Source organism: Lissotriton helveticus, chromosome 8 (assembly GCF_964261635.1).
Source record: "Lissotriton helveticus chromosome 8, aLisHel1.1, whole genome shotgun sequence".
Taxonomy (NCBI): Eukaryota; Metazoa; Chordata; class Amphibia; order Caudata; family Salamandridae; genus Lissotriton; species Lissotriton helveticus.
Window position 1 is genome coordinate 846,684,872 of NC_136069.1, and position 12,441 is coordinate 846,697,312.

Here is a 12,441-nt window from a genome sequence, read left to right on the forward strand (position 1 = left end):
ATTGATCTTGAGTCTTGATCGGATGGGGGGCAGTGGTGACACTGGTGCATTGTTTTATTATACGAAAGATTTCCTTGGGCTTTGATTTAGCTTCCAGGATTTTGTCGGAGTAATAAGTTGTCTGGGCCATCCTGATCCCTTCTCTGTAAGCTTTGATCGCCTCTTTGTAGGATGCCTTTTTTTCCGGGAGAAAGTCTAAACGCCAGGCTCTCTCTCGTTGCCTGCAGAGGCGTTTTTGCTCTCTTAGCGAGTTAGAGAACCAGGGGGCTGATTTCTGCGTTCTCTTTGAGGAGGATCTGCGAAGAGGGAGGATCATGTCTAATGAGTTCGCAATCCAGCCTACATAGTTTCCGTTTGCCACGTTGGGGTCTGGGCAGGGTGGCGGACGGGTGGAATCCAGATCATGCGTCCAGGACTCCACGGAAAGTTTTGACCAGTTTCTCCTAGTTGTGACTTGAGGGGTTAATTGGGGGGTTTTCTGGGTGACCCAGGTAAACGGGACCAAGAAATGGTCCGACCATGGGAGGGGAATAGGTTGGTCGACAATTAAATCAATGCAATTGCTGAAAATAGGGTCTAATAGATTCCCCTTTTCGTGGGTCGGGGCTGTGACCAATTGGGCCAGTTGAAGAGCTCCAAGGTCATCTATTAGCTCCTTAGCAATGTGGTCTGAGGGGGAGTTAAAATGGAGATTAAGGTCCCCTAAAACCGTGTGATTGGCAGAGGATAAGATTCTTTTCGCTATAATCTCTGGGAGAGATGTGAGGAATAATTTTGCAGACTCGGGGGGGCGATAAATCAGAGTGCCGGAGAATGAACTATTCGCGTGGAACTCTATACAGAATTCGACACTCTCACAACCAGGGATAGTTTCTGCTGTGGTGCGGCAATGGTACTGGTCCTTTAATATAATGGCCAGACCTCCGCCTCTCCCTTCCGGTCTGTCTACTCTGAAAATATGGTAGCCAGCTGATAAGGCTGGGACTACATCAGGCTCTGATTGGGCCGAGAGCCAGGTTTCTGTTAAGAAGATCGCGTCTGGCTTATGTTCCTCTAGCAGCATGGCGATTTGAGTGCAATGTTTTGGCAGAGATCGACAGTTCAACGCGTACGGCTCAAGATACATGTGGACCGCTCTTTAAAACCAGTGGATGCTCAGAACATTCTAGTGTTTACAATTTTTTGTCGACCCTTGCAATCTCCCTCAGTAGTTTGATGCATTGACTCACATGCCCCAAATGTGGCTGAGATAATTGTACATTAGCAAAGATAGTGAGTACTTACACTGGTTTTAATGGTAGGTGACTTAGGCATTTCTTGAACCACACCCAACACCATATACCCCACAAGCCCAATCAAACAGCAGAAAGGTACATCATCATCTTCAAAATCTGCTCCTTCATATACTTTCCTCAAATAATCCACCTCATGCAAGCCATAGCCTTATCCAAGTTACTCTGCTGCTCTTCTGTCGTCCTCAATGCTCCAGAACAATAAGAATCATCTTTCACATGAAAAAACATGAGCATATTTCATCCTATCGTGCTGAACTAAAATAAAATCATTTTATTTGGTCGTCAAATCCCAGTATGCATTGGGGAACTTAAGTAACCATTTAACGTAACTGTAAATTGGGCCCCTGTCATGATTGTGATCTTCAGTAAAAAAAAAAAAGTTTTTCATTCACCAGCATTAAGCATGCTGGGACTTGTAGTTTTGCTAGCCTCACAAGTATTAGAATACAAGACCAAGTACACTTAGTGCTGGTGGCTGACAAATAAGCAGGCTGAAATTCATATATAACCTGGAGCAAGTGGAGATAGTCGTTGTATTCTCAGAATATGATATTTTCAAATAGTAAACGAGTGATCAAGCGAGCTTCAGTGTTGTTACTTTTTGCATTTCTAGAGAGCTCTAAAAAAATTCCTAGTTTCATTTTTTGCATGGCTCGTCCAGTCCAGGTGTCTTTCGTTGTATATTAGGATTTTAAGCTTTGTTTTATCGGTATAAAACCACAACTATCAATCCCAGAACTCAAAAAAACTTACTGGGCTGGATAAGGTACTCACGCATAGATCTGTGAAACTTGAGAGTTCTCTACTTGGCTGACATAATTAGAGGGACCAGATGACACCATGGGGCAGATTTATGAGGCCCTTGCGCCACGTTTACGCCGCTGTTGCGTCACGCAAGGCGGCGTAAACGTGGCGCATCCCTACGACCGATTTACAACGTGACGCATCTAGGCAGATGCGTCACGTTGTAAAGCCCTGCGCCGCTTGTGGGCGTTCCGGCGCAGGGTGGGCGTTCCGGGGCAGGTGCGCCTCGCAAAAGTGGCTGAGTGAAATCTATAAGATTTCACTCAGTCACTTTCAGGCCAATGCTGCGTCAAAACCCTGCGCCTGCTTGAAGCAGGCGTAGGTCTTGACGCAGCATTGCAAAGATGGGGCACCCCCGAGCCTTGCTGGAGCTGCGTCGCGCTTGCGACGCTACTCCAGCAATGCGCCACGTTAACGGCACAGATGCGTCACGCATCTGTGCCGTTTTTGCCCCATGGTGCGCCGCATTGTAAATGCGGCGCACCATGGGTGGCGGAGCAGCAGCGCAAGATAACTGGCGCATCCCTGGGGATGCGCCAGTTATCATAAATCTGCCCCCATGTCTCCAGGACACAGCTGTTCCAGTTCTTTGATTTAGTACATCAGTGGATTCTGGGAGTTGTAGTCTTGGTTAATTTTAATTGAGCCAAGAGGATCGATACACCTAATAAAATGTCAAAACAAAATCCACGAATGGTAAATTGGTGTCACGCACGGATCCATCTGGTCACCCTAGAAATATTAAAAACAGAAGCTACTTATCTAAACATTTGTGTTTTAAACTTTACATTTTATCAGTGGATGCTCGGTTCGGGACGATGAAAGGCGTATTATAAAAAGACATGTAAGCAAGTCCCCGATATTAACACTGAATTATTAGAAAATAATTAAGTTTCGGGGAACCAACGAGAGGCAGAGGGAAGCACGGGGACGTAATCAACACGCAGGTGATACTAATTGGCAGTTTGGGGTCCGCAGGCGGGTGGGCGCGAGGCTCGTGAGGGTTTAAAAGGAGCTGCTCGGGAGCTAGCAGTGACTAGTCTTTGGAGTTTTAAAGAAGCTGCCGCAGCGTAACAGCGCTTAAATATAAGGTACTGTTATGATTTTTTTTAAAATATTTAACTCGTTTATTAGTTTTTATTTCCCAAGACATGTGGCGAGTGTTGTCGAGTGAATTGAGCATTTGGCTGTCCTACGTTTTGTTAATAAGTAAAGGGTTCTTTGGCAGGAAATATTAATCAATGCTTAATTTGTTGTTTGGGAAAAAAAGCATGCCCCAGGTTTTTTTATTTTAAGAGACTAGCGAACGCCAGGGTTGATAAATTCTGAGGCTGCTTAAACTTCATTCCATCCCCGTTGCTTGTAGTGTCTTTCTCGCTCTTGTAAATTCTTCTTCAGCCATTCGTTTTCTTTGCAGTCCTTTTTCAGTTCATTTTAAAATGTCTTCCGCGGAGTCCACGTCTGTGGACTAAGTGCTAACCGGCAGCCCCATCACGAATTGAACACTAGAAAGCTGTACGACGCGGGGGTGGATGTTGCTTGCTGTCCACCTTTGTTAGCATCCTTGGGTGGAAACTACGAGATTACCGTGAGGGAAGGTGCTTAAAAATTGAGCTTTACAAAATATTAGATTACTTTTGTGTGTGTGCGTTTTGTGGGGTGTTTATTATTATTTTTTTGTAGAAGTATTTTAGCGGCGCGGCTTTCTAATCTTTCACTTGACGCACAAGACTACAATTCTACAGGTCCAATTGGTACATGTCAGGAGTACAATAGTTGTCAGTCCGCCAAATGAGGCCTCCAAGCGGCCTCTTTGAGGGGAAATTCTTGCAATGCAGCTGCTGATGCAGCCATTAGTGTGGGGGAGAGGGGCCTACACAGACTAGCAAGGATGGGGAACACCTGCAACGCAGATTGAAAGAAAACTGGGGTAGGGATAGGCAGCTGAGACGAGATCTTCGAGGCGGGGATGCGTCTGTTTCATTCTTCCCCGGGCTGTATTATAATAGGTGTCCCAGTTGGCAGAATGGACTTATCGGATACTCTGGCATGACTGAAATGCCCTCAGACTGGGCCCCATGCTGTACTCTACATAACGTAATGGTATGATGGCAGGAGGGAGCTAGGACCCTGAATGAGGAGAGTATTAGGGGAAAGGGAGCATTCTGCTAGATGGAGGTAGAAAGGGAACAGTGAAAGTTGGCGTTCCCATGAACGTACCATAAAGTAAGTTACAGGTCAGTATAGTTTCTCATTCGTGCAGTCACGGTATCGCAGATAGCGTCAGAGCAATACATATCAAAGAGCTGCTGCTCCCTCAGTTAGGGTGACCAACTGGCATTGGTGTAAATTCAGGACGGTGAGTGTAAAAATTCAGGACAAAGGGTCAAAATTCAGGACACAAATTCAGGACAGGAGGTGAAAATTCAGGACAAAACTTCAGGACAATTGGATACGTTTTACAGACACATCCGAGGTCACGCAATAGTATATAAGTAAGCCCAGCCATATTCAACCATTTGCAAACCTATCCATCATGTATCCTTCCATCTATCATTTCACTCATTCATCCTTTCACTCATCCTTCCATTATCCATCCACCCTTTCACCCTATCCATCTGTACACTCATCCATCCACTCTTCTACCCATCCATTCACTCATCCATCCTTTCTCTCATCCATATATCCTTTCACTCCTTCGCTCATCTCTCCATCCTTTTGTCCATCTACCCTCCTTTTCACTCATCCATCCTTACATCCACCCTTTTACTCATCCGTTTATGCATTCACCCTTGCACTTTTCAATTCTTCAATCCACCTTTTCACTCATCCACCTTTTCACTCATCCACCTTTTCACTCATCCACCTTTTCACTCATCCACCTTTTCACTCATCCACCTTTTCACTCATCCACCTTTTCACTCATCCACCTTTTCACTCATCTATCCTTTCACTCATCCATCCACCCAACTACTCTTCCACCCATACATCCAGCTATTTACCTTTTCTCTCTTCCATCCTTCCACTCACTCATCAATCCATCCTCTCTCCTTATCCATCTATTCAATCTTTAAATTCATCCATTCACCCTTTCACTAATTCATCCAGCCATCCACCCATCCCTTCACTTACTCACTCGCCCACCTTTTCATATTAATTTTGAGTTGAGACTTGTTGAGAAGAGGCCCGTTAAGAAAAAAAATCCGTTCCTGGATATTCCTCGCTGCAGGAGCCATTCCAGGACCGGGACAGAAGCCACCCAGGGCAGAGACCGGATCCACCACAGAGGGGGGGGGACAGGAGCCATCACAGGTGCGGGGGGGGGGACAGGAGCCACCACATGGGGGGGGGACAAGAGCCATCACTGGGGGGGTGGAGGGGCAGGAGCCATCACAGGAGGGGGAACTGGATCCACCAGGGTGGGCACAGGGGTGGGCATGCAGTATTCTAGTATCATCTTGGTCTCTTCCAGGTTGGGGTAGGGCTCCTCACCCCCTCCTGGACAAGACAACGAGAAGACAGTCTCTCTCTCTCTCTCCAAAATGTTAGTTGTGCCATACCCCACTGTGATGTACAGTACTTACAGGAGATACTCCAAGAGAACTGATTTAACTGATTGTCCTCCATACTTTGTTAATCAGTGTGGGTGCAATTGTGCCATTTCTTTATTTTATTGCATTATACACTGCATGTTTGAAGAATCGAGGTTTGTTTACAATTTAGTGACAGTAATTAAGCTCTGTGAAAAGAACCACGTGCTGCCTCGGTGTAATCAGACCAGTTTGAGGATGTTTGGGGCCCTGAGAAGAGGCGCTGACCCCCCGCTGGTGCCCTGAGAAGAGGCGCTGACCTCCCGCTGGTGCCCTGAGAAGAGGAACTGAACCCCCTCTGGTGCTCTGAGAAGAGGTGCTCACCCCCTCCCGCTGGTGCCCTGAGAAGAGGCACCGAACCCCCCCCCTGCTGGTACCCTGAGAAGAGGCGCTGACCCCCCGCTAGTACCCTGAGAAGAGGCGCTGACCTCCCGCTGGTGCCCTGAGAAGAGGCGCTGACCCCCTGCTAGTACACTGAAAAGAGGCGCTGACTCCCCCCCCCCCCCCCCTTGCTGGTGCCCTGAGAAGAGGCGCTGACCCCCTCCCGCTGGTACCCTGAGAAGAGGTGCTGTGCTCCTGCACAGATGAGATCGGAGAGCTACGAACTCTAAGCCCAGGCTGAGCTGCAGAGTGAAAAGTTTGACTTTGATGTTTCTCTCTGTGATTCCTGTTTTTTGTGTACATCTGTACAGCTCAGATCAGTGAACAAAAAGAAACACGCATTGCCAGGTCTGGCCATTTTTGTCTCACACAAATTGCAGAGACATGACGCATTTAGGGCTGTTTGCATCTGAATAGATGCCCCTGCTCCTGAAGCTGCAGCCTCTCCCTCTGTCACCTTCAAGCACCTCTTAACAGCTCATCAAGGGCTGGAGGTGTGAGGGTTGCCATCCCGCTGTGCCTCTCCAATGCTGCAGGGTGTCTGAGCTTTGGAACAGCATCCAGACTGTTACACCCCACCTCAGCAGCATCGGAGTCCAGAAGGGAGGTGGGTGGAAGCTGTGCGGGCTTTAGGGTTAAAGCGTTAAAGGTGTAGGGTTAAAATTACGGACAAATGGCGTCCGTTAAAGGATCCTTCACGGACAGACGGCCGAAATTACGGACTGTCTGTGAAATTTATGGACGGTTGGTCACCCTACCCTCAGTTGCTAATGAATTGTATGGGTATGCCCCCCCTCCCCGCTCCTTCTGAGCTGTATTGCAGACAGGTGAGCTGGTGCCCACTCTGCATCTTTTGGAAGGGGGGGTCTAATGGATCCCAACATCTCTCTACAGGTGGGTGGCGTTGTCTACTTCCGGTTGCAGGGGGTTCTAGCCTCCTTTTTAAATGCAAGGCGGGTTGTTGCCTTCAGTGAAAGGTGGATTTGTGGCTCTAAACAGCCTGGCCAGCTCATCATTAATCTGAACAGGTCCACGCTTTGGCAGCACGTTAACTGTAAAAGCATGCACTGTCCCAGTCTGCACCGGGGCACACACTTCATGGTGCTAACTGGGGCTATGAGCCCTATATGTAATGGGCACCCAAATTGTAAATCCACTCCTGACTCGGTATACTTACCCAGGGTACCTTCTACGCACGTTCCTGTTATTACCTGGGGAGTATTTGAGGGTCCTGCTGCTGTCAATGGCCCAGCACCTGATGGGGTTCCACTTGTGCCTCTGTCATAATATTCTTTTTCTTTAATTTGTAATTCAAACAATGGATTCTTTGCTCCGAACCGTTCTGTAGTCTTTACGTTCAGCTCCGACCGGCTGGTGCTCAATAGATCCACTTTCTGTTAACAACGTGTTCTTCTGCTGTGCCTTGCGAACCAAATGCTACAGAACTCTTCAGACTTTCTAAAATTCCGGTATCTAACGGATTTGCTTCTGACCATTTACTCTTGTGATGCTAACCCACTTTAATTCCTACAGCCTGGGATTCCTGACTTGTGATCTGTCATTACTGCAGCAGCACGGTAGTGCAACATGTCTGAAACCTTTGACTCGGCTGGTTTAGTTTGCACTTGTTCCGAGCTTATGCTGGGACAATCTGCGAAGGAGAAAAGAGCGGTCCATGGACTGCCGAATGAGTGGGCTACATCTCCATCTACTTCCTAAAACTATATTGCTAGTCAAACACGATCCATACTCTGCCAGGCGCTTCTGCATAGCATTGTGATACTGCTTAGACCAGCAGTGTTGCATAAATGAGGCAAGGGTTTGACCTGTGAAATTGCGTGATCTGTAAACTTGTTTTACTAAGACACTCCAGCGCAGGCTGGCCTATAGCCTTCAGTAGTTGAGTGGGCTTATTTCCACACAAGGAGTAGCCAGCAACAGAGCTCTCGATCTAACTGCTTTTCTTGAATCCACCTGCTCCTCCCAGGTTCCAAGATGCAGGACATAACAAATAGCTTCTGCTGTCGCTGCTACTAAGGGCTGGTTGCTTCCAGTATTTGAAACTCTGACACTGTTCACTTGAGTTTAATAGTCTTGTATAAGGTGGGATAGAGATCGCTGTGTAGTTGGGATTTGTCTAAATCTAATCCACGTCGCTTGGTAATAAGGTCCAGATATTCCATAGGTGCTCTAACAATGTCAACGTTGCGATGGCTAGGGTGATGACTTAAACATTAGCCTAAAAATGTTTAATGTACTGATACTCTAAACTTGGGGGCTGAGAAGGAGGGCGGATCACTGAGGCAGGCTTCAAGGTGGCAATGAGGACCAATCACTGAGGCAGGATTGGGGCGTTTCAATGTAAATTAACCTCTGCATCAGGATCTGTGTATGGGGGTCTGTAGGGCGGTAGGTTTGCATACTTTGGGTAAAGTCGACCTAGTTATCCCAAACTTTTCCTTTGTACTTGAAGTTGTAAATCATTTTGAGGATAGCAGTTTGAAGATTTCTTAAGGTACTTGATCTGATCTCCACAATCCAAAGGTGCGTGATTTCTGTGATCATGTTAAGTATGTCTTCTGAAGCCTGTGAAGTACTGTTTGACTACTGACAAGCACTCTAGACAATCTGTGGTGGGATGAAAGGTGGTCTCTGTGGTCCAGTGTCACAAGCAAGTGCCTTCTGATAGCAGAACGCTTGGTGATGGTGATATAGTTGAGGGTTGTCATGGACTGTGGCAGCACAAACTAGTAAAGGTTTTTATTAATTTTTTATTTATTTTACCCTTAGTTGCTACTATATTCCCAAACTTGCACGTGACAGGGGATTGCATCCCGCTCATGCTGCAGCCATCCTCACTTTTAGTTCATGTATGCACCTGTTTAATGTCTCTGCATTGCCTTGGATATTGTGTCCTTGGACCCCCTTATCTCCTGAATGCATAAATGTGCAATTGATTTTAACTTTACATTTGTGGGGTGTCTAGGTTCTATGTCTGTTAAGTAATGGGCTGTCTGCACTTGTGTACTTTGCTTCTTAATCTCGCTGACCATGTCCTACACATCCTGTGCACTAGTAGTATAGTGTGAAACATGCTTAAAGGCAGCAGAGCATTACACAGGGACAAAAGTAAAGATTCTTCAAGTAACTGTAGGGGGTATCTCGGTTCTGAGAGGGAGTGTATGGAATGTCATGATGACGTCTTCAATTAGCTTTTTAATTGTAGCTATTCTGATGTATTGTCCACATCCTGGGCTCCTAGATGGAGAGGACATATTAACTATCAAGTTGGTGCGTGTTGGGTAATCCAATGTCTTTACAATGTTGATGATTGAGCACACATTTGTAGGCCGATTCTGCCAGTCACCCCTTAAAGCCTTATCCAGTCACACATGCAAAGTATAGTCCACTGTTGGTGGGTGATCAGTATTCAACTAATCACCACAACTATGGGACTGTTCTGACCAGTTGTGCTATCTAAATTGATATGGGCTGAAACTAGCTTAAGTGAAAGCCTAGAGTAGTTGGTTGAGCTTGGCTGTTAACTGATACTTTTTTTTAAAGTGCTAAAGGCATGCATTTGACTAAATGTTGGTCATTTTTCTATATTTTTTTTAATGTTTTATCCCTCTAATTCTTCAGCCTCTTTTTATAAACTTCTATGGTGACTCCTTGGTCTTCTCACCTGGAGTTATTACTAATCTTCCCACTTTAGGATCTTTATCATTGGCTCTTCATGTGTGCATATGCTTGTTGAGGGCATCTATTTGGAAACCCGGAGTAGGGCACTTTTGTCTGAGCTTACTGGCAAATAGTCAAAGCCAGAACTTTCCTGGTCCTAAATTTGGCAGTATGGAAGTGATCTGGACCATCTGCTCCAATGTATGCCCCGCATCCATTTAGGTTAAATTAGTTAAGTGGTGTCTTACTCATGGGGTGGTAAATATCAGTCTAGGTGGATCGGATCATGGTCAGTTTTTCAGAATAAATGACTATCTAAATGAGGTTCATTTAGCTTAATTGCATGTATATATTACATAGATGTTCTGAAAATGTAAGAGCTGTCACTGGAGTAAGATTGCCAGCTCACCTTTTTTGATTTTCTAACCAGATCCTCTAACTGGAGTACTTGTTTAATATTTGTAGGCCCGGGACATGTCTGGACGTGGCAAGAAAGTTGTGAAGCAGAAGGCTGCTCCCAAGAGTAGGTCCTCCAGGGCTGGTCTTCAGTTTCCAGTTGGCCGCATCCACAGGCTTCTGAAGAAAGGCAACTACGCAGAGCGGGTTGGCTCTGGGGCTCCAGTGTACCTGGCTGCTGTCCTGGAATACCTCGCTGCAGAAGTACTGGAACTGGCAGGAAATGCTGCCCGGGACAACAAAAAATCCAGAATTGTTCCTAGACATCTGCAGCTGGCGGTCAGGAATGACGAAGAATTGAACAAACTGTTTGATGGTGTGACCATTGCTGAAGGCGGTGTGCTACCGAACATACAGGCCGTGCTTCTACCCAAGAAGACTGCCAAAGGATCTTCAGAATCAAATCCTGTTCAGTCTCTAGAATTTTAGAAACTTGTCTATTGTTAAATGATGCACTTCAATGTATAGTAAATGTTTTTTTAGTACTTAATTTAATAAAGTGTTTTAGTTGCTCAACTTATCATAGTTACATGCTATATTGCAGCTTTTCTGGCATGTTACAGCTTGGTAGCGAAGAGTGAGCATTTAGTATATGGCTTGCGATCGATATGTTGCAAAGGCTGCACTAACTCCAATTATTGCCCAAACAGGAGTGCTCTAGATAGCTCAGGGGTGAGTCCTTCAAGGTGGCTTCTGAACACTGAGTCCCTGAAACTTAGGAAACCGTTCTCTCCTAAGCTTAGATCAGGAGGTGATTAAGGCTGTGTTGGTCTGAACGATGAGAATTCAAAACTGTTCCTATGAAAGCAGCAGTCTACATATTGAACCTGAAAACACCTTTCAGGCTGATAAAGGAATTGTCGTGCTGAGGCACTTATAAAACTTACAGCTTTTCAAATGTATGGGTTTCTTGGCTGGTACAACGAAAAGTAGTAAGTTTATCTTACACTGTAAGACACCCTTTTGATGGTTTAAACAGGAAGGTTTACATGGAGTGAGGCAGCAGCTTCGTAAGACCAGGAGTGACGTGTGTTGGTTGTCGGAGGGCAAGGCTGAAGAGGGCAGGATCTGGAGCACAACATGCCCATACTTTATTAAAGTTACCCTTCTTATGAAAAACCGCATCAGGAAAGTGTAAATTCTGACCAGGTGTCTCAGCTGAAATGGGAAGGAAGGGTATCACTGTATGGTCTTCAGCTTTACAAAAAAAATTGTGTATGTATGGTCACACAACCTCTCCCGAGGGGAAAGAGTGAGCCGCACACAACGCGGTAAAATTAAACGTTTTATTTCGGCAGTTAAAAGGAGGCTCCCATTTCCTTATGCATTTCAGCCACCATGGCCTTATTCAGAGGAGGAGCTGCAAACATCTTGGGGCTGTACACACACATTATAACTCGGCCATATATATTACTGCCATGTTATAAAATTGAATTCACAATTAACCCACTATGCCCTCCCCCGAAAGCCCAGTCCCATCGCTTATCCCTACCTTCCAAAAGTTACTTGTACTGTTTTTACACAGTCACTTCCCCAGTCATCAGGATATTTTAGACCATCTAATAAGTGAATTCATGCTTGTACCTGGTCAATTGATATTTTCTTCCCACCCCCCCCCCCCCCCACCCCACAGCACTGTACTCTTTTAGCCTGTCATCCTGCTTCCATTTGACTATACTGGAAGACCTAGCTGCTGCCTTCCAATGCATGGTTCTCTCGACTGGCAAGTACCAGGGGGACCAAGTCCATGAATTGCTCACTGGGTATCAAGAGTCGAACTGCCTCAAATCTCAGCCTGCCACCCCCCCTCCCCCCTCACACCTGTAAAGATCTCCTATCCCAGGCACCAATGGTTAGCCCAGCCTGCTAAATATCTCAATCTTCTGCTTGGGTTAATTTGCTTCAAACTTTCAACAGAATGCAGAGATCGGGCAGATGAGCATGGGCTTGTTGGAGCATACATCTCGCAACTATACAGGTATTCCCTGCACAGGTCTCCTGGGGCTAAGAGTATTCTATATAACACATCTAAATCTGGCATAATCTCAATCTGTCTCCCCTGGATATCTCAGGGTGGACCCACTGTACAAACCACTGCAATTGTGCTGCTAAGTAATACGCTTCCAAATTGGGAAAGGCTAATCCTCCCTTTGATGTTGGTCATTCCAATTTAGCAATGGCCGCTCTACACTGCCTGTTTGCCATATGAGGCAAACAGAAAATAAAGTTCCTGA

The 12,441-nt window shown here is 46.0% G+C and overlaps 1 protein-coding gene across 1 annotated transcript; it reads left to right on the top strand.

The window, feature by feature from the left end:
• Nucleotides 1-3,059: 3,059 nt before the first annotated feature.
• Nucleotides 3,060-10,723, top strand: LOC144772954 (histone H2A-like). Its single transcript, XM_078657656.1, has 2 exons — nucleotides 3,060-3,190; nucleotides 10,217-10,723. The coding sequence occupies exon 2, from the start codon at nucleotides 10,226-10,228 to the stop codon at nucleotides 10,634-10,636; it is 411 nt and encodes a 136-aa protein (XP_078513782.1). The 5' UTR covers nucleotides 3,060-3,190; nucleotides 10,217-10,225; the 3' UTR covers nucleotides 10,637-10,723.
• The last annotated feature ends 1,718 nt before the right edge of the window (nucleotides 10,724-12,441 follow it).

Excerpts from the sequence above, each read along its gene's own strand:
- LOC144772954 (XM_078657656.1), top strand. The coding sequence starts at position 10,226 with ATGTCTGGACGTGGCAAGAAAGTTGTGAAGCAGAAGGCTGCTCCCAAG.